This window comes from Heterodontus francisci, chromosome 8 (genome assembly GCF_036365525.1).
Source record: "Heterodontus francisci isolate sHetFra1 chromosome 8, sHetFra1.hap1, whole genome shotgun sequence".
Lineage (NCBI taxonomy): Eukaryota > Metazoa > Chordata > Chondrichthyes > Heterodontiformes > Heterodontidae > Heterodontus > Heterodontus francisci.
In genome coordinates, this window is record NC_090378.1 from 11,053,065 (window position 1) to 11,077,219 (window position 24,155).

Here is a 24,155-nt window from a genome sequence, read left to right on the forward strand (position 1 = left end):
CCAGCACCGATCCCTGTCGTACACCACTGGTCACAGGCTTCCACTCGCAAAAACAACCCTCCACCATCACCCTCTGCCTCCTGCCACTAAGCCAATGTTGGATCCAATTTACCAAATTACCCTGGATCCCATGTGGTCTTACCTTCTTACCCAATCTCCCATGCGGGGCCTTATCAAAAGCCTTACTGAAGTCCATGTAGATTATATCAACTGCTTTACCCTCATCTACACATCTAGTCACCGCCTCAAAAAATTCAATCAAGTTAGTTAGACACAATCTCCCCCTGACAAAGCCATGCTGACTATCCCTGATTAATCCCTGCCTCTCCAAGTGGAGATTAATCCTGTCGCTCAGAATTTTTTCCAATAGTTTCCCTACCACTGATGGTAGACTCACTGGCCTGTAATTACCTGGTTTATCCCTGCTACCCTTCTTGAATAACGGCCCCACATTCGCTGTCCTCCAATCCTCTGATATCTCTCCTGTGGCCAGAGAGGATTTGAAAATTTGTGCCCGAGCCCCTGCTATCTCCTCCCTTGCCTTACGTAACAGCCTGGGATACATCTCATCTGGGCCTGGGGATTTATCCACTTTTAAGCCCGCTAAAACAGCTAATACTTCCTCCATTTTAATGCTAATATGTTCAAGTATATCACAATCCCCCTCCCTGATCTCTACACCTACATTGTCCTTCTCCATAGTGAACACAGATGAAAAGTAATCATTTAAAACCTCACCTATGTCCTCCGGCTCCACAAACAGATTGCCACGTTGGTCCCTAATGGGCCCTACTTTTTCCCTGGTTATCCTCTTGCCCTTAATATACCTATAAAACGCCTTCGGATTTTCCTTTATCTTGCCCGCCAATGTTTTTTCATGCCCCTCTTCGCTCTCCTAATTACATTTTTAAGTAGCCCCCTACACTTTCTATACTCTGAGTGCCTCTGCTGTTTTCAGCGCTCTGAATCTGTCATAAGCCTCCTTTTTTTCCTGATGCAATCCCCTTTATCCCTTGACATCCAGGGCTCCCTGGACTTGTTGGTCCTACCCTTCACCTTTACGGGAACATGTTGTCCCTGAACTCTCACTATTTCCTCTTTGAATGACTCCCACTGTTCTGATGTAGCCTTTCCTACAAGTAGCTGCTCCCAGTCCACTTTGGCCAGATCCTGTTTTATCATATTGAAATCGGCCTTCCCCCAATTCAGTACCTTTATTTCTGGTCCATCTTTGTCCTTTTCCATAACTACCTTATCTGCTCCTCTATCTCTCCCTGACTGTTTGGAGGCCTGTAATACACTCCCAGCAAAGTGATTGCCTCCTTTTTGTTTTTAAGTTCTACCCATATGGCCTCATTTGAGGAACCTTCCAAGATATCATCCCTCCTTACTGCAGTCATTGACTCCTTGATCAACAGTGCAATGCCACCTCCTCTTTTACCCCCTCCCTTGTCTCGCCTGTAGGTTCTATACCCTGCAATATTGAGCTGCCAGTCCTGCCCCACCCCCAACCATGTCTCTGACATCAATAATATCATAATCCCACGTGCATATCATCGCCCTCAATTCATCTGCCTTGTTTGTAAGACTCCTTGAAGGAGAAGGTTGAGAGGAGGTGTCCAAAATCATGAGCAGTCTAGACAGAGTAGATAGAGAAACTGTTCCCATTGGCGGAAGGGTCGAGAACCAGAGGACACCGATTTAGGGTGAAGGGCAAAATGAACCAACAGCGACATGAGGAAAACCTTTTGTTTACACAGCATGTGGTTAGGATCTGGAATGCATTACCTGAGAGTGTGGTGGAGGCAGATTCAATCATGGCTTTCAAAAGGGAATTGGATAAGAACCTGAAGGGAAAAGGTTTAAAGAGCTAGGGAATGGGACTAGATGAGTTCCCCTTGCAGAGAGCTAGCACGAACATGACAGGCAGAATGGCCTCCTACATTAGCTGTAACCATTCTACGATTCTATAGTAAGGGAGTCATGCAAATGGAAAATGCTTCCAAGTTTTAAGGTCCAGGTCAAAGTGCACAGCACAAAATGACTATATTGCTTTCTCTTGGTTTAAGTTAATGCTTAAAGTTGAAGTTACCAGGTTAGCCTGCACCACTCAAAAACAGCATTTCAATCTCTCCATAAAACTGGCGATTAAATTCCCTCAACTTCTGGTTTCAAATCTAGCTTTAAAAAAATCACATCTGTACCTCTACTCACTCATTTCTTTGTATCTCACTCACTGCGCTTCTTTCTCTCGTGTTTGTCAGCTTCTTGTGTCTTCGTGATTTTTAACTCATCTCTCCATTTCCTTTCCTTCTGAACTTGCCATCTGCCTCATTTGTCTGGTATCTTTTTCTTGCCTTTAGTGTCTGCTTCAGTTTCATTCTCCCTGGCTCTCTACATAATGGCCCAAGTCCCTTAGCATCATAGAATGATACAGCACAGGAGTTAGCCATTTAGACCATACTGCCTGCGGGTAATCAAAATGCCAAAATCTACCGTACTCTTTGAAAGGGCTATGATTAGTTCCACTCTCCTGCTCTTTCCACATAGCTCTGCTAATTTGCCTTCTTCGAGTATTTATCCAATTCCCTTTTGAAAGTTACTATCAAATCGGCTTCCACTGCCCTTTCAGGCAGCACATTCCAGATCACAACAACTTGGTGTGTTAAAAAAAATTCTCATCTCTCTTCTCTGGTTCTTTTGCCAATTACCTTAAATCTACATCCTCTGGTTACTGACCCTCCTGCCAGTGGAAACAGTTTCTCCTTATTCAAAGCCCGTCATTATTTGGCACACCTTAATTACATCTCCCCTTAACCCTCTCTGCTCTAAGGAGAACAATCTCAGCGTCTCCAGTCTCTCCGCATAACCGAAGTCCCTCATCCCTGGGACCATTTTAATAAATCTGCTCTCCACCCTCTCAAGGCCCTGGTATCCTACCTGAAGTGTGGTATCTGGAATTGAACACAATATGCCACCAGGGGCTTATGAAAGACCCAGCATAACTTCTTTGTTTTTGTACCCTTTAAACAAACAGAGAGAAATGCAAGAAAACAGCTCGTCTCTGCGGAGACCAGCATTTCCTCAAATACACGTGAAATTTCTATACACTGATGCTCAGTGGCTCCAAATGCAGTGGGGCCGGAACAGTCACCAGTGAACATAGTGATGTTAACCACCAGCATTTTCAGACTGAATATCAGTCTAATGACATGAAAACCAAATGGTGCGGGATGGGGGATTTCCCATTCCACTACCTTTTATTTCCACCTCTAAATCCCATAAAACATTATCGTAACTGCTTCGCAACATTCATAAATCTATCGCCTGAGCATCAGCACAATAGAGTGGCTGCTAGGTAAACATTCTGGTGATTAAATACACTTAAAGAGCCAAAATTCAATGATTAATGCCCACTTTGCACAGGATGGAGATCAGCAAGGAGTCATTTTCTCTTTTCAGTTGGCACCAGAATGGCCCCATTAGAATACTGATGGCATGTTGTAGTTAGTACCCCAGCTGTTCGCATTTTCAGGATTCCACAGTTGCATACTGTTAATTATCAGCATTATACTAGCCAGGGTTTTGAGAAGGTGAGCCGACAGTTGCCCCTGGCCCAGCCCTCCTGTTTTTAGTATTTCTTTCTTTTAGGTGGCAGACGTCGTGGGTCTGGAAGGTGTCGAAGGAGCCGTAGCAAGTTGCTGCAATGCAGCTCATTTATGGTACACACGGCTGCCACTGTGCACTGTGCTGGAGGGAGTGAATGTTTAAGGTGGTGGATGGGGTGAATGTTTGTAGATGGGATGCCAATCAAACGGGCCGCTTTGTCCTGGATGGTGTCGAGCTTCTTGAGTGTTGTTGGAGCTGCACCCATCCAGGCAAGTGTAGAGTATTCCATCACACTCCTGACTTGTGCCTTGTAGATGGTGGACAGGCTTTGGGGAGTCAGGGGGTGAGTTACTCGCTGCAGAATTCCCAGCCTCTGACCTGCTCTTGTAGCCACGGTATTTATATGTCTGCTCCAGTTAAGTTTCTGGTCAATGGCAACTCCAAGGATGTAGATGGTAGGGGATTCAGCAACGGTAATGTTGTTGAATGTCAAAGGGAAATGGTTAGATTCTCTCTTACTGGAGATAGTCATTGCCTAGCACTTGTGTGGTACGAATGTTACTTGCCTCAAGTTTGAGTGTTGTCCAGATCATGTTGCATACGGGCACAGACTGCTTTAGTATCGGAGCAGTTGTGAATGGTGCTGAACATTGTGCAACCATCAGCAAACATTCCGACTTCTGACCTTATGATGGAGGGAATGTCATTGATGAAGCAGCTGAACATGGTTGGTCCTGGAACACTACCCTGAGGAACTCCTGCAGTAATGTCCTGGGGCTGCGATGATTGGCCTCCAACAACCACAACCACTTCCTTTGTGCTAGGGTATGACTCCAACCAGCTAAGTGTTTTCCCCAGATTCCCATTGACTCCAGTTTTGCTAGGGCTCCTTAATGCCATACTCAGTCAAATGCCTTGATGTTAAGGACAGTTGCACTCACCTTGCCTCTGGAATTCAGCTCTTTTGTCCATGTTTGGAACAAGACTGTAATGAGGTCTAAAGTGATCCTGCCACTACTCAAACTGAGCACTGGTGAGCAGGTTATTGCTGTGTACGTGCCACTTCGATGACACCTTCCATCCCTTTACTGATAATCAAGAGTAAACTGACGGGGCGGTGATTTGCTGGGTGCATTTGCCTGCTTTTTGTGGACAGGACATACTTAGGCATCTACCCATCAATGTGGAAAATTGCCCATGTTGTAGCTGTACTGGAACAGCTTGGCTAGGGTGCAGCTACTTATGAAGGACAAGTCTTCAGCACTATAGCCAGGATGTTGTCAAGGCCCATAGGCATTTTTATGTCCAGTGCCTTCAGCCATTACTTGATATTGAGTGGAGTGAATCAAATTGGCACCAACTTATCATTTTTAGACTGATAGAAAGCTACATTCAGTAACATTGTAAAGCAGATCACCAGTTATCTGCACTTCAATAAGAACATAAGAAATAGGAGCAGGAGTAGGCCATTCAGCCCCTCAAGCCTGCCCGGCCATTGAATAAGATCATGACTAATCTGTCCCAGTCCTCAACTTCTCTTTCGGGCCTGCTCTGCCTAACCCTCGACTCCCCGAGATTTCAAAAATCAATTTACCTCCTCCTTCAATACATTTAGTGACCGAGCCTCCACAACTCTCTGAGACAGAGAATTCCAAAGATTCACCACTCTCTGAAAGAAGAAATTCCTTTGCATCTCAGTTTTAAATGTGTGACCCCTTATTCTGTAACTCACTAGCGGAAACATCTTCTGAACATCTACCCTGTCGAGCTCCCATAAAATCTTATATGTTTCAATAAGATCACCTCTCATTCTTCTAAACTCCAATGAATCAAGGCCTAACCTGTTTAGCCGTTCTTGATAAGACAATCCCTTCATCCCAGGAATCAACCTAGTGAACCTTTTCTGAACTGCCTTCAATGCCAGTGTATCCTTCCTTAAATACGGGGACCAAAACTGGACGCAATACTCCAGGTGTGGCCTCACCAACACCCTGTACAGTTGTAACAGGACTTCCCTATCTTTAAACTCTAACCCCCTAGCAATAAAGGCCAAAATTCCATTAGCCTTCCTAATTAATTGCTGCTCCTGCATGCTAACCTTTTGTGTTTCATGTACAAGAACACCCAGACCCCTCTGTTCTGCAATATTTTGTAGTCTTTCTCCATCTAAATAATAATCTGCCTTTTTATACTTCCTACCAAAGTGGATTACCTCACAATTTCCCACACTGAACTCCATCTGCCAAGTTTTTGCCCACTCACTTAACCTATCGATATCCTTTTGCAGATTCTTTGTGTCCTCATCGCACGCAACATGCCTTCCCACCTATTTTTGTATCGTCAGAAAATTTAGATACAGTACACTCTGTCCCTTCCTCCAAGTCATTAATGCGGATAGTAAATAGCCGAGGCCCTAGGACCGATCCTTGTGGCACCCCACTAGTTACGGCTTTCCAACCTGAAAAAGACCCATTGAACCCGACTCTCTGCCTTCTGTGTGTTAGCCAATCCTCAATCCATGCCAACACATTACTCTCAATACCCTGAGCTCCTATTTTGTGCAACAACCTTTCATGTGGCGCCTTATCAAACACCTTCTGAAAATCCAAATACACTACATCGACTGGTTCACCTTTATCCACTCCTGCAGTGATGTCCTGGAGCTCAGATGATTGACCTCCAACAACCACAACCATCTTCCTTTGTGCTAGGTATGACTCCAGCCAGCAGAGAGTTTTCCCCCTGATTCCCATTGACCTCAGTTTTGCTAGGGCTCCTTGATGCCATACTCGGTCAAATGCTGCCTTGATGTCAAGGGCAGTCACTTTCACCTCACCTCTTGAGTTCAGCTCTTTTGTCCATGTTTGAACCAAGGCTGTAATGAGGTCAGGAGCTGAGTGGCCCTGGCGGAACCCAAACTGAGCATCACTGAGCAGGTTATTGCTAAGCAAGTGCCGCTTGATGGCACTGTTGATGACACCTTCCATCACTTTACTGATGATTGAGAGTGGGCTGATGGGGTGGTAATTGGCTGGGTTGGACTGGTCCTGCTTTTTGTGTACAGGACATACCTGGGCAATTTTCCACATTGCAGGGTAGATGCCAGTGTTGTAGCTGTACTGGAACAGCTTGGCTCGGTGCGCGGCAAATTCTGGAGCACAGGTCTTCAGTACTATTGCCGGAATATTTACTAGTTTTTTAGTCATCCGCTGCTGGTTTCTAAAAACTTCCCAATCCTCTGGCCTACCACACGTTTTCGCCACATTGTACGCATTTGCTTTTGATTTAATTCTCTCCTTAACGTTCTTTGTTATCCACGGGTGGTTCATTGTTCTCATCGAGTCCTTCCTTCTGACCGGAATAAATGTTTGCTGAGTGTTATGAAATATCTGCTTAAAAGTCTGCCACTGCTCATCTACTGACATCCCCTGTAGTCTATGTTCCCAGCCCGCTTTAGACAACTCTTTCGTTATAATCGCCCTTGTTTAAGTTGAAGACACTGGTTTGAGACCCGAGTTATTCACCCTCAAACTGAATTTGAAATTCTACAATGTTATGACCGCTTCCCCTTAAAGGATCCTTAACTACGAGATCTCTCATTAATCCTACCTGTTTACACAATACCAAATCTAAAATAGCCTGTTCCCGGGTAGGTTCTGCAACGTATTGCTCTAAGTGACAACCCGAGGCACTCCACAAATTTGTCTTCCATGCTACTACCCTTGCCAATTCGATTTGTCCAGTCTATATGCCGATTAAAATCACCCATGATAATTGCAGTGTCCTTCTTACACACCTCCATTATTTCCTGATTAATACTTTGTCCTACAGAGAGGCAACTCTTCGGGGGCCTATAGACCACTCCCACCCGTGATTTATTTCCCTTGCTATTCCTTATTTCCACCCAAACTGATTCTATATCACGATCCATTACACCTATATCATTACTCACAACTGCACTGATCCCTTCCTTTAATAACAAAGTTCCCCCACCTCCTTTTCCTTTCTGCCTATTCTTCTGGAACGTTGAATATCCTTGAACATTTAGATTCCAGTCCTGGTCATCCTGCAACCATGTCTCAGTGATAGCTATCAAATCATATTCATTTATTTCTATCTGTGCCGTCAGCTCATTCATCTTGTTACAAATGCTCTGTGCATTCAGATGAAGAACCTTAAGCTTTGACTTTTTACATACTCTGGTTCTAATTTCTTCTGTCCACTGATGCTTGTATTCTCTGTCCCGTCACTCTCTGATTAATGTATGTTCCTTCACTGCCCTGCACCTCTGCTCTCTCGTCACTATTCCACTTTTTAAACCCTCCCCCCACTATTTAGTTTAAAGCCTTATCTACAACCCTAGTTATATGATTCACTAGGTCACTGGTCCCAGCATGGTTCAAGTGAAACCCATCCCAAAGGAACAGCTCTCTCTTTCCCCAGTACTGGTGCCAGTGTCCCATGAATCGGAACCCATTTCTCCCACATCAATCTTTGAGCCACACATCTCTAATCTTATTTACCCTATGCCAAGTTGCACGTGGCTCAGGTAGTACTCCAGAGATTATCTTTGTGGTTCTACTTTTTAATTTAGCCCTGAGCGGCTCATAGTCCCTCAACAGAACCTCTTTCCTAGTTCTACCTATGTCGTTGGTACCCACGTCGACAACGACAATTGGATCTTTTCCCTCCCACTCCAAGTTCCTCTCCAGCCCAGAAGAGATGACCTTAACCTTAGCACCAGGAAGGCAACACAGCCTTCGGGACTCTCCATCTTTGCTGCAGAGAACAGTATCTATTCCCCTAACTATGCTATCCCCTACTACAACTACATTTCTCTTTTCTCCCCCCACTTGAATGGCGCTCTGAACCATGGTGCTGTGGTCAGTTTGCTCATCCTCCCTACAGTCTGTGCCCTTGTCCACACTGGGAGCAAGAACCTCATACCTACTGGATAAGGGCACTGGCTGAGGCTCCTCCAAAGAACAAAGAACAAAGAAAATTACAGCACAGGAACAGGCCCTTCGGCCCTCCAAGCCTGCGCCGATCCAGATCCTCTATCTAAACATGTCGCCTATTTTCTAAGGGTCTGTATCTCTTTGCTTCCTGCCCATTCATGCATCTGTCCAGATACATCTTATAAGACGCTATCGTGCCCGCGTCTACCACCTCCGCTGGCAACGCGTTCCAGGCACCCACCACCCTCTGCGTAAAGAACTTTCCACGCATATCCCCCCAAAACCTTTCCCCTCTCACTTTGAACTCGTGACCCCTAGTAATTGAATCCCCCACTCTGGGAAAAAGCTTCTTGCTATCCATCCTGTCTATACCTCTCATGATTTTGTACACCTCATTCAGGTCCCCCCTCAACCTCTGTCTTTCTAATGAAAATAATCCTAATCTACTCAACCTCTCTTCATATCTAGCGCCCTCCATACCAGGCAACATCCTGGTGAACCTCCTCTGCACCCTCTCCAAAGCATCTACATCCTTTTGGTAATGTGGCGACCAGAACTGCACGCAGTATTCCAAATGTGGCCGAACCAAAGTCCTACACAACTGTAACATGACCTGCCAAAGCTAAATTCTGGATCACCATACCTGCCTCACTCACAGTCACACCCTCCTGTCCCTGACCACTGTCCAAATTTGATGTAATTAATCTAAGGGGTGTGACTGTCTCCTGAAACACAGTGTCCAGGTACCTCTCCCCCTCCCTGATGTGTCGCAGTGTCCGCAGCTCGGACTCCAGCTCATCAACTCTGTGCCGAAGGCCCTCGAGCAGCCAACACTTGCTGCAGATGTGGTCACCGTGGATTGCACTGGCGTCCACCAGCTCCCACATACTACAGCTGCAACACGTCGCCTGCCCAGCCATCTGTATTCTATTTAATTAATTAATTTGGATCTCAGTATTTAAGAAAATTAAAATTAGCTGCCAGAATTACTATGGGACAAAGCCCCATGATATAGAGGCACTGGAGAGGGTGCAAAATAGATTTACAAGGATGATACCAGAGATGTAAGGAAAGGAGGAACAGGCTGGGTCTCTCTTCTCTTGAAAAAGAGAAGGCTGAGGGGTAACCTAATAGAGTTCTTTAAAATTCTGAGGTTTTAACAGCCTCTGTTTTTTCTCCATCTAATCTATCAGTGCAAGAATTCAGAAGAAACTTCTTTACCCAGAGAGTGGTGAGAATGTGGAACTCGCTACCACAGGGAGTGGTTGAGATGAGTACTATAGATGCATTTAAGGGGAGGCTAGAAAAGCATATGAGGGAGAAGGGAATAGAGGGTCATGCTGATAGTCAGAGGAGGAAGGATGAGAGGAGGCTCAATGGAGCATCAAGCTATACATTACCAACGGTCTCTGTCTAATGGAGAGAGATGCTTATGGTCTCTGAGACTACGGCTAGAACAACAACTAGGAGCTCAGCAGGGACTGCTAAAACTCAATATACCTGCCACTCATTCGTTACTTGTGTTGTACTCATTTTAACTCTGAGGATAGCTATACCATCATGGACTGGTTGGGCCAAATGGCCTGTTGCTGTGCTGTATAGTCTGTGTAATTCTGTGTGTAGTACAGAGAGGAGGCAAGGTGAGGAGGCAGGTCTCCACGAACTACCACAGCCAGTACAGAGAGTGAACCCACGCTCTTGGTGTCTTTATGTATCACACTCCAGCCATCGAGCCAACCGAGCTAACCTAAATAAAAGCAGAAAGTGCTGGAAATACTCAGCAGGTCAGGCAGCATCTGTGGAGACAGAAACAGAGTTAACGTTTCAGGTCTGTGACCTTTCATCAGAACTAAAACTGAACCCTTGAGCTGCTAGTAGGTGTAGCATAAACCAGCTTCACATTCAGTCTTATTGTGAGACTTCCTTGGAAATATGGGGAAATAGAAATATTTGTAGTGTTGCACTGGGAACTGGGTTGCTCTTGGACATTGGGATCAGTCACAGCTCTACATTGGGCCCTGATTTATGCCAGACAGGAGGAAATTGGTATTAGCGGACTGTGCTATAGAGGCACTCTCTGGGTAAAGAAGTCTCTTCTGAATTCTTGCACTGATAGATTAGATGGAGAAAAAAAAACAGAGGCTATCAAAACCTCAGAATTTTAAAGAACTCTATTAGGTTACCCCTCAGCCTTCTCTTTTTCAAGAGAAGAGAGACCCAGCCTGTTCCTCCTTTCCTTGAAGGTATAACCTCACATCTCTGGTATCATCCTTGTGAATCTATTTTGCACCCTCTCCAGTGCCTCTATATCATTTTTTATAATACGGAGACCAGAATTGTACGCTGTATTCCAGGTGTGGTTTCACTAAGGTTCGATACAAGTTTAGCATGAGTTCTCTACTTTTCAGTTCTTTCCCTCTAGAAATAAACCCTAGTGCTTGGCTTGCTTTTCTCATGAACTTGTTAACCTGTGTTGCCACTTTCAGTGATTTGTGCATTTGTACTCCCAGATCCCTTTGCTTCTTTACTCCATTTAGATTCTTATTTTCCGATTAATACTTCAACTTCTTATTTTTCTAACCAAAAAGTGTAATACCTCACACTTAGCTGTATTGAAGTTCATTTGCATTGTTGAAGTAAAACTTGGCTACTCCCATTATTTGTCAATTTTCATGATCCACACTTCCTGCTTGTTTCTTTTTTTGGGGGGGGGGGGGGGGAGAGAGGGGGAGAGGGGGAGAGGGGGAGAGCGATTTCCATTATTGCAGATGACAATGGTCCTAATCTATTCCCCCAAGTGATATTCTGAACTCGTGTCCACAAATCATTATCACTTACCTACATAAAGTCAAGTTGTCATCGTCGAAAGGCACCACAAAGACACACAATTCAAGTGGCAATTTTGTGGCATAATTGCATTTCCCCAGCCTTACACTCAGAAGTGTTTAAAATGATTTTCTTTGGCTGAAGCATCCGGAGTAGAATCTAAACTCCAGGCTGCAGCTCTCTTCAACAGGATCAACAACAAGGCTCTTGGGTCTTGAACACCCTGGGATTACAAGGCACTGCACAGCCTGATGGAGGAGTGCTGCATTGGGGGAGTTACCATGCTTTAGACGAGACATTAAACCACTAAGTCAGTCTGTTCAGGAAATCATGAACCATCCCACAGAACAATTCCAAAGAATTGTGGACTCCAAGGAGAGGACTGAATGTTCCTAACCAAACAAACGCACTGAATGCTGCAAGCATACAACAAATCAGTCAGCATCTGTCAGTGGAAAGAACAGGCAATGTTAACATTTCTGGTACAGACCCTTGTTCAAAACTGAATTCTCCCAAAGTCAGGGCCAACACTGCACCCTCAGCCAACACTACCAAAAGCAGATTAGCGGTTCAATTGTCTTAGTGTTGTTTATACAATCTAACTCTTCACTTGCTTACATAATGGTCAGTCTCCTTCATAGTAAGCGACAATATTGCCATTGTTGAGACATTTCAATGACAGAGTCAGGAGCTATATTCCTCAAATAGTTCTCCTTTCATTTGTACTGCTCAAGGTTAAGTTGATGCCAGTGTTGGGGGAATAGGATACTTGCCCCAACTTTCATAGTCCGCAACAAGTACTCCAAGGTTCAATGTAGCATGATCCAGATACACAGTAAAGCTTTCCCCTCCCTCCCACCACCCCAATCTCTTCCTACCGCCCCCTCATTTTAAAAAAAATTCATTCATGGGACGTGGGCGTCGCTGGCCAGGCCAGCATTCATTGCACATCCCTAATTGCCCATCCCTAATCGAGAAGGTGGTGGTGAGCTGCCTTCTTGAACCGCTGCAGTCCATGTGGGGTAGGTACACCCACAGTGCTGATAGGAAGGGAGTTCCTAGATTTTGACCCAGCGACAGTGAAGGAACGGCGATATAGTTCCAAATCAGGATGGTGTGTGACCTGGAGGGGAACTTGCAGGTGGTGGTGTGCCCATGCATTTGCTGCCCTTGTCCTTCTAGTTGGTAGAGGTCGCGGGTTTGGAAGGTGCTGTCTAAGGAGCCTTGGTGCATCGCTGCAGTGCATCTTGTAGATAGTACACACTGCTGCCACGGTGGTAGAGGGAGTGAATGTTTGTAGATGGGGGATTTACTATACCAGGTACCACTGGGGATTGGGGTTGAATGGACCAACTAAGTTTTGGGAAGCCATCAAAATTCAGCTTATGCAGGGCCCTTATGGTCATCAAGATCGTTTATCCTATCGGCCCAGGATTGAATTGACACTCAAGAGTTTGGTAGGGCCGTGATACCAGATACTGGCCTGTCTGCTTCTAGTGCCCTGGCAAAAAAATCAATTACTTATCGATGGATTCCCCACTTTTCAGCCACTGAACTGTACGGTCAAATGTCCGACACAACAGAATTTTTAAATTTCAATTCCTTAAACAACCCTGGCATGAAGGCAGTCAATCAAAAGAAACCAGAATCAGCTGTTTCATTAGTAATGTATGATATGCTTCATTAATTCCTCTCAGCGAGTTTGGAGTGGCTCTCCGTGGGGACATTTACATGTACTTACTTGAAGTGAGCCATGTCCTACAAGCATAACTGGAGGGGCGGGGGGTGGTTCAACCTATCAGAGCAATGAGATCCAGAGTGTGACACATACATACGCACGCACACACCCCGACACGCACACACACAACACGCCACACACACAAACCTTTTAGGAATCTAAATGCCAGCAACGGGAACTTTCCATTCCAAGGCAGCCAACATCAACATCATGACTGGGACGGTCGGGAATAACAATGCCCATATCAGCACAGCACAGTTTGATACACAGCAAAACTGCCCCTACTTTGACCCAACACCGAGTATAAAATCAAAAAGAGAAAACCTCGTGCCCCAGTGCAATACATTCCATGTCCCACACAAACTGTCCTCATGGCCTCTCTCATTAATCTAGCACCAATTAGTGTAAAACTCAAACCCTGGGCTGAAAATGACAAAAGCTATTTCAGGTAGGAAATAAGCCAAGCTGTCACTCCAGGCTACATTCGACCCGACAGCTGAATGGTTAGTGGAGGCAGATTCAATTGTGACTTTCAAGAGGGTACTGGATAATTATCTGAAGAGAAAAAATGTTGCAGGGCTACAGGGAAAAGGCAGGGGAGGGGGACTAGATGAGATGCTCTTGTAAAGAGCTGGCAGGGATGAGACAGGCCGAATGGCCTCCTGCTGTGCTGTAACCATTCTATGATTCTATAATTCTACACCTTAGCCCATTGTATCACACAGTTGCCAGTACCGAGTGCAATCGTTCTCTGGCCTACTGTGCCACATATTGACAAGATCCCTTTGCAAACTCCTGAAGAAGCATTAGGAAAGAAAGAATGAACCTCAATTTATATAGCATCTTGTCTTTCCTCACACACCATCCTGACGAGGATCTATAACGCTGTTCCTTCATTGTTGCTGGGTCAAAATTCTGGAACTCCCTAACAGCACCGTGGGTGTTCCTACACCACATGTACTGCAGCGGTTCAAGAAGGCAGCTCACCACCACCTTCGCGAGGGCAATTAGGGATAGGAAATAAATGCTGGCCTGGCCAGCGACGCCCACATCCCATGAACAAATGAAAAAAAAAAGGGCATCCTAAAGCTATTTGAAATTAACTGACTGGTGTTCTGGGACAAGTGCACTCACTGTTATGCAAAAAAAGTGGCAACTAATTTCGGAACAGCAATATTGTCAAAGTAATGAATGATCAGTTAATCTGGTGTTGCTCGAGGGATGAAAGTTAGCCAGGATACTGTAAGAATTCGCTGCTCTTTTTCAAATAGTGCTGTGGGATCTTACATGCCAACTAGAACAGGCAGCATGTGCCTTGGTTTAGTGCCTCATCTGAAAGATGGCACTGCCAACAATGCCATACTCTTTCAGCATTGCATTGAAGTGTCAGCCTAGGTTACGTGCTCAGGGCCTTCGTGGGGATTTGGAGTTTGAACACATGACAGAGGCAAGAGTGCTACCAGCAGAGCCAATCTATTTGTAATTCCAGACACCGCCGAGACAACCTCCATTCAAACCTGTACTTAAAAAATAAACACAACACACAAACTAAAGACTCAACCTAGATTGCTCCATTCTTCAATTTCTTTCAGTTCTGGTTCCATACACTCACTGTCTGGAGAGACTGCTGCCGGAGGGTTAATTAACGAGGCATTCGCTTCAATTGTTCTCTCTTTCCGAGTCCTTGCATATCCCTAGAAACAAAACACAAGATCCACAAAGGCAAGAAATCAGTGAAATTCTCTGATGACAGTTTCCCCTAATTCTATACAGCCACAGTCCTTGTCATCTGTGAACTCATGATTCCCAAACCATCTTGCACAGACTAATGAATGTGCACAATCTATGCAATGCATCAAGTAAAACGAACAAAAGTATGGCAGTTTTTTTTTTTAAAAAGTGATGTTGGTTAAGGACAAATTTTGGCCAGGACACCAGGGAGAACTCCCGTGCTCTTGTTTGAAACAATGTCCTGGGATCTTTTATGTCCACCTGAAAGGGAAGACGGGGCCTTGGTTTATCCAAAAGATGGCATCTGACAATGCAGCACTCCCTCAGTCCTGCACTGGAGTGTCAGCCTGGATTATGTCCTCAGGTCTCAGTGGCAATTAAACCCACAACCCTCTAACTCAGAGGCAAGTGTGCTACCCACTGACACATGACTGGCATCTTACAGTGAGATTTAATTGCACATTTCTAGTTTTGTAAAACTGCTGGACTTGGTTCATGAATAGCATCAGAGTCAGTTACAGTGGAGAAGGTGGCTATTTGGCCCATCGAGTCTGTGCTGGCTCTCCACGGAGCAATCCCGTCAGTCCCACTCCACCACCTGCTACCCGTAGCCATGCAAACTTATTTCCCCCAAGTGCCCATCCAATTTCCTTTTGAACTCATTGATTGTCTCCACTTCCATCACCCTCATGGGCAGCGAGTTCCAGGTCATTACCACTCACTTTGTAAAATGTTCTTTCTCACATTCCCCTGCGCCACCTCCCAAAACCTTCAATCTGTTTCCCCTAGTCATTGTACCATCAGCTAATGGGACCAGCTTTTTCCTTCTCTAACTTATCTAAACCTGTGATAATCTCGTACACTTCTATTAAATCTCACTTCAATCTCCTTTGCTTCAGGGAGAATAACCCAAGCTTTTCCAAACTTAACCTTGTAATTAAAATCTCCGATCCCTGGAACCATTGTGGTAAATCTCCTCAGCGCCCTCTTAAGGAATTTCCCATCCTTGCTAAAGTGTGGAGACCAGAACTGGGCGGAATCCTCCAGTTGGGGCCTAACCAGAGCTTTACAAAGGTTCAGCATAATTTCCCCGCTTTTGTACTCTATGCCTCTATTTATGAAGCCCAAGGTCCCATATGCTTTACCAACCACTCTCCCTTGGAAAATTTTTTTTTAAAGTTATTGTTAGATTGACTGGAAAAGAAGTCACTACAGTTTTTTTTTAATAAATAAAAACTTGCAATCAAAAGCCTCCTGTCACAAAAGCAAAATACTGCAGATGCTGGAAATCTGAAATAAAAACAAAGTGCTGGAAATACTCAGCAGGTCAGGCAGCATCTGTGAAGAGAGAAACAGAGTTAACGTTTCAGGTCTGTGAGCTTAAATCCGAGCGGTACAAAAAAGATAAAAACACACAATATATACAGACTTAAATACAAGGTGAAGTACAAATGAAAAAAAGACTGCAAGAATCCATTAACTTTCTGACAAGGTGATAATAAAAACGATAATAAAATTCTTTGTACCAATTCTTTGTACCAATGCTCCTCAGCTTTGTGACTGCTGTTCTGTGCAAATGGATTTTTTTTTCACTTCAATGAGCAGCTTTCTGCCACTCCCCCTCCTCCAATGCAGAGATACTTCTCCAGAGTAGTTCCTCGTCCTGTTGGGGAGAGGCTGTGAAATATCCTGCTCCCAAGTTTTCCTATGGACATGCACCCTCACAACGAGGGGAGTGGAGTCTAGGGAGCGCCGGGACTGAACTAACAGGCCCCAATGGAGGTATGGGGGTCATTGAGGGCAGGAGGCACTGATGGCACGGGGGCCATCATTGCCGCTGGGGGGGGGGGGGGAGGGGGATACCTTCGTGGGCCAAAGATTGCCCTTAAAAAGGAGGCCCCCCCCCCCCCCCCGCCATCCAACCGGAGCCCACTGGGAGGCCGCCAGGGTTTACCTGGCAGTCTCCTGTGCAGCGAAAGCAACCCACCCCGCCTCCGCCACTGGTAAAATGGCATGGTGGCAGGAAGGTGTCGAGCATACCACCCAATTCCTTTCTGTCTCTGACCCATCCTCAAAGGGCCAGGAAAATCCTGGGCTCTACATGTGTCCTGCTCAGCGTTCTCCAACTTGACGTCGACAAGAAGTTAGGCATCCGGAAAGATGCTGTTCAAACTCAAGAGTGTTAGAAAAGCAGAACAGCAGCTGGTAGGAAGGCAATGGTTCTGCGCTCGAAGGAAAATCTCAAATAAAGCATCACAATCCTTATTTTAGTTCCAAATGGGAACATAAATTTCTAGTATTATAAGGACGTTTATACAGTGGCATCTTTCTCTGTACAGGCAACATTGATCATCTAAAGCTTTTATATGGGTAGGCGGTGGCGTAGTGGTATTATCACTGGACTAGTAACCCAGAGACCCAGGGTATTTCTCTGGGGACATGGGTTCGAATCCCACCACAGCAGAAGGTGCAATTTGAATTTAATTAATAAATCTGGAATTTAAAAGCTAGTCTAATGTTGGCCATGAAACCATTGTCGATTGTTGTAAAAACCCATCTGGTTCACTAATGTCCTTCAGCGAAGAAAATCTGCTGTCCTTACCTGGTCTGGCCTACATGTGACTCCAGACCCACAGCAATGTGGTTGACTCTTAAATGCCCTCTGAAATGGCTTAGCGAGCCACTCAGTTGTACCTAACTGCTACGAAGTCAATAAAAAGGAATGAACTCCCTTCCTAACAGCACTGTGGGTGGACCTACCCCAAATGGACTGCAGCGGTTCAAGAAGGCAGCTCATCACCACCTTCTCAAGGGCAATTAGGGATGGGCAATAAGTGCTGGCCTGGCCAGCGACGCCCACATCCCATGAATGAATTAAAAACAAAATCTCTTTTCCACTTTTCCCTGAAGGCATTACTCTTTGTTGGAGTGCAGCTACAAGGGAGCCAGCTGCCCTGGAGCAACCTGTCCAAATAGCCAAGCGAACTTAGATAGTGGACATTTCAACCCGGACAGCATCACATTCACATGCACATTTTCAACAATCCAGGAGCAGGAATACTGTCGGATTGCCTCCGTCCTAACCTGGCAGAATTTAAGCCAAATGCTGTGACCCGACTGCTGTCTGGATTCAAAACAAGGGATTGAATCCCAAGATCTTTCAACAATTTGTTCATAGAATGATATCGCACCGAAAGAGGCCATTCATCCCATCATGCCTGTGCCAGCTCTTTGAAGGAGCTGTCCAATTAATTCCACTTCTCTACTCGTTCCCCATAGCCCTGCAAATTTCTCCCCTTCAATATATATTTAATTCCCTTTTGAAAGGGACTAATTGAATCTAATTCCACAGCCCTTTCAGGGAGGGTATTCCAGATCACAACAATTCACTGTGCAAAAAAAAATCATCTTCCCTCAAGCAAAAGAACCAATCTCCTCAAATCTATGTCCTCTGGTTACTACTCCCTTAAGCCACTGGAAAGCGTCTCCTACTTTATTCTATCAAAACGCTTCATGGTTTTGAATGCCTCCATTTAACCTTCTCAAAGAAGGAGGAGAACAATCCCAACTTCTCTACTCTCCCAAGGCTCCTTCGACAGCACCTTCCAAACCCGCGACCTCTACCAACTAGAAGGACAAGGGCAGCAGATGCATGGGAACACCATCACCTGCAAGTTCCCCTCCACGCCACACACCATCCTGACTTGGGACTATATCACCATTCCTTCATTGTCGCTGGGACAAAATCCTGGAACTCCCTTCCTATCAGCACTGCGGGTGTACCTACATTCCAAGGACTGCAGCGGTTCAAGAAGGCAGCTCACCACCACCTTCTCAAGGGCAATTAGGGATGGGCAATAAATGCTGGCCTTGCCAGTGACACCCACATCCCACAAACGAATGGAAAAAAAAATGCAACTGAAGTCCCTCATCCCTAGTAGCATTCTGGTAAATCTCCAAGGCCTCAACATCCTTCCTGAAGTGCGGTGTCCAAAATTGGACACAACGCTCGAGCCAGGACCGGATTCTGGCGTCTTGCACATTTCCGATTTTAATCGGTCGTACCTTCAGCTGCCTCAGCCCTAAGTTCCAGATTTCCCTCCCTAAACCTCTCCGTCTCTCTATCTTCTCTTTCCTGCTTTAAAATGCCCATTAAAACCGGCCTTTGTGACCAGAATTTTGGTCATCTGCTCGAAGACCTTATGAGGCTCGTTGTCAGATTTTGTCTCATACCGACCCTGTGTCACACCTTGGGACATTTCATTACGTTAAAGGTGCTATAAAAATATAAGTTGTTGTTGCTTTCTGTCCTTTTGCAAATTTCGTATTTATATGTAATTAAACATGACAGTCACCCTCACAACATCAGAGGTTATAATGTATCCAAATACTGCTTACAACTTCCAGCTCACGTACCTTATTTGGCAAAGGTTGAAGGACCATAACTTTGTTTTCTTTCCATTTTATTAAAATATTGATTAAAAACTGATGACAGACTCAACATATCAAACCATTATAGAACCATAGAAACCTCAACCCATGAGAAGGACATTCAGCCCATCATGCTGATTCCAGCTGCATGTTGAAGATATACACTCAAGCCCCACCTCTCGGTGCTTTCTTAATACCCATTAACATTTTTAATTTAAATACCAAAAAGCTTAGAAAACATTCTACACATTTTAAAGTGTCATAAAGATTAAAAGCCAGTCACTTCAGGCTATTATTTTGTGACCTCGGGCTGGGTTTTACAGTGGGGGGAGGGGGTCCCATCCATCAGCTGAAAAGCCGGTGGCGATCTCGCCTCCACTGGGCCTGGGGATGCAGACCGGAATTTACTGTCCCCAGGCCCTTAATTGGTCTTGGGCGGGACTTCCACCTCATCGAGACAGGAAGTCCTGCTTAATGGAACTGTCGGCCAATCAGCGGGCTGGCAGCACTTAGGCCCAGCAGCGCCACAGGGAGCGGTGGCCACTGCTGGGACTGCAACCCAGCTGCAGGACGAAGATGATGGGCGACCCCGGGATAGAGGTCGGTTTTGGGGCCTCGTCTGGGGTGGGGGTGGGGAAGGGGCAATCAGTCTGGCCCCGGCGAGGCAAGTGGGGTTGGTTGGGGCTTCAGGGGCGGCCCGTCGTGGGTCAAAGGGTGCCCGATCATGAGGGAACCCCCCCCCCCCCGCCGCCACAAGCTGGCCAGAAGGCGGCCTAGTTTTATGAGGCGACTTTTCTGATATCTCAGCCACCCACCTGCCAAACATAAAATCCCTGTGGTGGTGGATGGAGGCCCTTAAATAACCATCAATTGGCCACTTACGGGCCTTGATTGGCCTGTGGCCGGCGGGCCATTTCTTTCCACCGCCGCCCCGTGTAGCTTGGCAGCGGAGGCGTGAGCGGGTAGGAAGGGTCCCCCCCTCCCCACCAACCTCCCTTTCCACTTACACCCCCCACCCCCACCAACCCACTCTTTTGGGGGGACGTAAAATTCTGGCCCTAGAGCCAGAAATTGGTATTCACCTGGTAATCTGTAATCTTCCCTCATCAATCAACAATACAATACATTCCCTTATGGTGAATCCCAAGCAAGGGCCAGAAAAGGACAGATCAGATTAGCATATGTTTACATAGTGCCTTTGACATCGAATAACAACACAAACTGCTTCAAGAAGTGCAATAATAAAAATAAAATAGACACCAAACCAACAGAGAAGGTAGCAGGAACGAAGAGCAAAAGTTTGTTTAAAGAGTCTTTAAAAGGAGGATGCTGATCGAGGGACCAAAACCCTCCACCAGCCCTTCCCCCGGACAGGCATCTACATCGCCAGCTTTTCATACTGATGGGGAAACTCTAGAAGCTATTGAACGCTTCTCATGTCTCGGCAGCTGCCTTTTTGGAAAGGTCATCATCGAAATGGAGATCCAGCACAGAATCAGCTGTGCCAGCGCAGCCTTCCAAAAATTGTGCAACCGGGTCTTCAACACCAGAGATCTCCAAAAGAGGATAAAGGCTTTAGTCAACAATGCTGTTGTTGTCCCCACCCTTCTATGTGGCAGTGAGACTTGGGTCGCCTAACAAAGGCACTTCCGGTTGCTGGAGAATTCCCACCAGGATACTGAAAGTCAAGTGGGAAGACAGAGCAACAAACTCCAGCGTCCTCACCATGATCATGGGAAATCAGCTCCGCTGGTCTGGACATTGCATCCGCAGGCCAAATTATCAGCTCTTCTCACAACTTAAGGATGCCACCTGATCTCAAGGAGGACAGAGAAAATGTTTTAAGGATACTCTGAAGGCCTCATTGAGAAGGGGACAAATTGACAGCTAAGCGGGGGAGGAACTTGCCGCAAACTGTATCGTGTGGCAGGGCCTCAACCAACAAGCCGCAACACAGTCGGAAACTGAACACATAAACTTTGCTGCAGAGAAGAGAAGTGATGAAGGCAGAAAGGAGAGCGAGCAGAACCCTGGCTTGAGAATCACCCACCCCGCAACTTCCTCAGGGCAACTCCTGTCCTCTCTGCCCAAACAGCTGTGGCTCCAGGGTTGGCATCGAGGACAGAAACACAAATCATGAAGCCTGGCAGACGTCATACAAAGATACAGCACTGAAACAGGCCCTTCGGCCCACCGAGTCTGTGCCAACCAACAACCACCCATTTATACTAATCCTACATTAATCCCATATTCCCTACCACATCCCTACCTTCCCCTCAATTCTCCTACCATCTACCTACACTAGGGGCAATTTACCATGACTAATTTACCTATGTCATCCTTGTTTTGAGGGACTGACAACAAAAAAAAAAGGAAGCTCGGAACATAGAGAGGATTAGGGAGGAAATTCCAGGATGGCTAGCTCCAGGCATAAGAACACAAGAAACAGGGGCAGAAGTAGACCATACGGCCCATCGAGCCTGCTCCACCATTCAATACGATCATGGCTGATCTTGGGCTTCAATTCCACTTTCCCGCCCACTCCCCATATCCCTCGATTCCCTGAGAGACCAAAAATTTATCTATCTTAGCCTGAAATATATTCAATGATGGAGCATCCACAACTCTCTGGAGGTTGAGAATTCCAAAGATTCACAACCCTTTGAGTGAAGTAATTTCTCCTCATCTCAGTCCTGAATGATCGGCCCCTTATCCTGAGACTGTGTCCCCGTGTTCTAGATTCCCCAGCTAGGGGAAACAACCTCTCACTGTCTACCCAGTCAAGCTCCTTCAGAATCTTGTATGTTTCAGTGAGTCAAAGAAAAAGAACAAAGAACAAAGATAATTACAGCACAGGAACAGGCCCTTCGGCCCTCCAAGCCTGCGCCGATCCAGATCCTCTCTCAGGCTTGATGGATGAGGGAAACATAGTGCAGGATAAATTTGAAATGTAAAAAGTTTATACAAAACCTAACGTAACTCTGGTACTGTCAATAAAGTTCTTCCTTCAGCATCAAAAACATACATTCTGTTTTAAGTTTCAGAAATATTTCAAATCATGATTGAAAAAATATAGTTTGGGTCATAATTCCAGCAAAGCTACAAGTCTACATAATTAAATTGCACGTCAACCAGATTTTTGTAAACTTCTGCAAGTTCTTCCTGCAAATAGCAGCACAGCCTATTCCCAACTCCCAAAGGAAAGCATCGGAAGAAAGTCATACCAGCAATGTGGACTATGTCTGTGTCACTACAAAACAGAAGTCATCTATCAGTAAGTCAGCAAACATGAAAATATCACATCCTGATGGAATCCCTGGACTCTCCTCAAACCTGCTACAGTCTGGGGACCTCTTTTGAAAATCTATGAGGTAAACAAACAGTCCAATGACAAAGCCAAGAGATTCACTTTGCAACCATAGTTAGAGAGATTTTAAAAGCAACTGGGATTCTGGAAATCTAAAATAAAAAGTGGGAAAATGCTGGATGCGCGCAGCTCGCTCGACATCGAGGGTCGGGGGGGTGGGGTGAGGGTCGGGGGGGGGGGGGAGGGTCGGGGGGGGGGGTGAGGGTCGGTGAGGGTCGGGGGGTGAGGGTTGGGAAATTTCACAGCCAAAGCTGCTCCTGTGTATCTGTCAGATGTCCACAAGCAGGATTCCCTGAAGCACCATCAGGAACAAGAGCCTTAACTCATTTTCTCCTTCCCCCACCCATCAGTTCTGAAACCAGCTTACGTCTCCACTGTCACCACAGCCAAGATCCGTTAAAAAGACTTGCATTTATATAGTGCCTTTCACAACTTTACAGCCAATTCAGTTCTTTTTTTGAAGTGTAGTCACTACTGTAATGTAGGAAATCCGGCAGCCAATTTGTGCACAGTAAGCTCCCACAAACAGCAATGTCAGACGGGGCCTCGGTTTAACATCGCATCTGAAGGATGGCATCTCTAACAGTGCAGCGTTCCCTCAGTACTGCACTGGAGCGTCAGCCTCGATTTTGTGCTTGGGTCCTGGAGTGGGACGTGAACCCACAACCTTTTGTGAGGAGAGACGGTGTCAGCCACTGAGTTACCGAAACGAACTCAGTTAATTCAACACAAACCCGGGACCTGGTGGTCTGCAGAGCTCAGCTGCCAGTCACCCATGGCAACTAAATCAATCATTGGTGGAGGTTCAAATTCAGGCCTGATCGCTGAGGTAAACACCCTCTCTGCTGGTTAAATGACTTCACGCAGGAAAAGGGGTAGGTCATTCTGCCCAATGACCCTGTTCCATCAATCAATCAACCATATCCTGGATGATCTGCATCTCGACTCCATTTACCTACCTTGGATTGACCTTTAAAACCCTTGCCTAATCTAAAAAAGCAAAATCAGTCAATCTTAGTTTTGAAATTTTCAACTGATCACAATCACAGTCAAGTGCATTCAAATTCAGCAAAGTAAAATGCTCACAAACGAGCAGTGGGGAAGTTATGCCCAAAAACAGCACTGTGCGTTGATCTACTGTTCTTCCTCAATTAGCACGGTTGTGATTTTTTGCAACTTCCATATGCATGTGCAGCTTCAATTATCCAAGCACAGCTTAATTACACAAATAGCGCAAGAGCTTACAGTTTTCTGCACTTCTGATACCGCGGGACTAGAGGCAGCTAAGGTGCAGCAGAAGTTGCAAATCTGTTAGAGATTAAAAAACAAACGTGTTAATCATGGACCAGTTGTGAGGATTAAGAAGAGTTGTTCTGTGAGTTTGAACACTGGCTCCTTTCTGAATAATATAGACATACAGTACTAATTCTCTTCAGTACTTTAGATTGTATTAAATTGAAGACGGCTGACAATTGACACCCAGTTAGGAAACAGA

At 45.6% G+C, this 24,155-nt stretch overlaps 1 protein-coding gene across 8 annotated transcripts in view; it reads right to left on the minus strand.

The window, feature by feature from the left end:
* samd13 (sterile alpha motif domain containing 13) overlaps nt 1-24,155 on the minus strand; it is a 117,453-nt gene that overhangs the window by 57,514 nt on the left and 35,784 nt on the right. For 6 of the 8 annotated variants that reach the window (XM_068036618.1, XM_068036617.1, XM_068036619.1 and 3 more), the window contains one exon: nt 14,693-14,825. In XM_068036618.1, the coding sequence (XP_067892719.1) occupies nt 14,693-14,825 (133 nt within the window). Of the gene's footprint in view, nt 1-14,692; nt 14,826-23,027; nt 23,364-23,746; nt 23,805-24,155 lie in introns of those variants that run through there. The other 2 variants (XM_068036623.1, XM_068036621.1) reach the window with 2 other exon arrangements.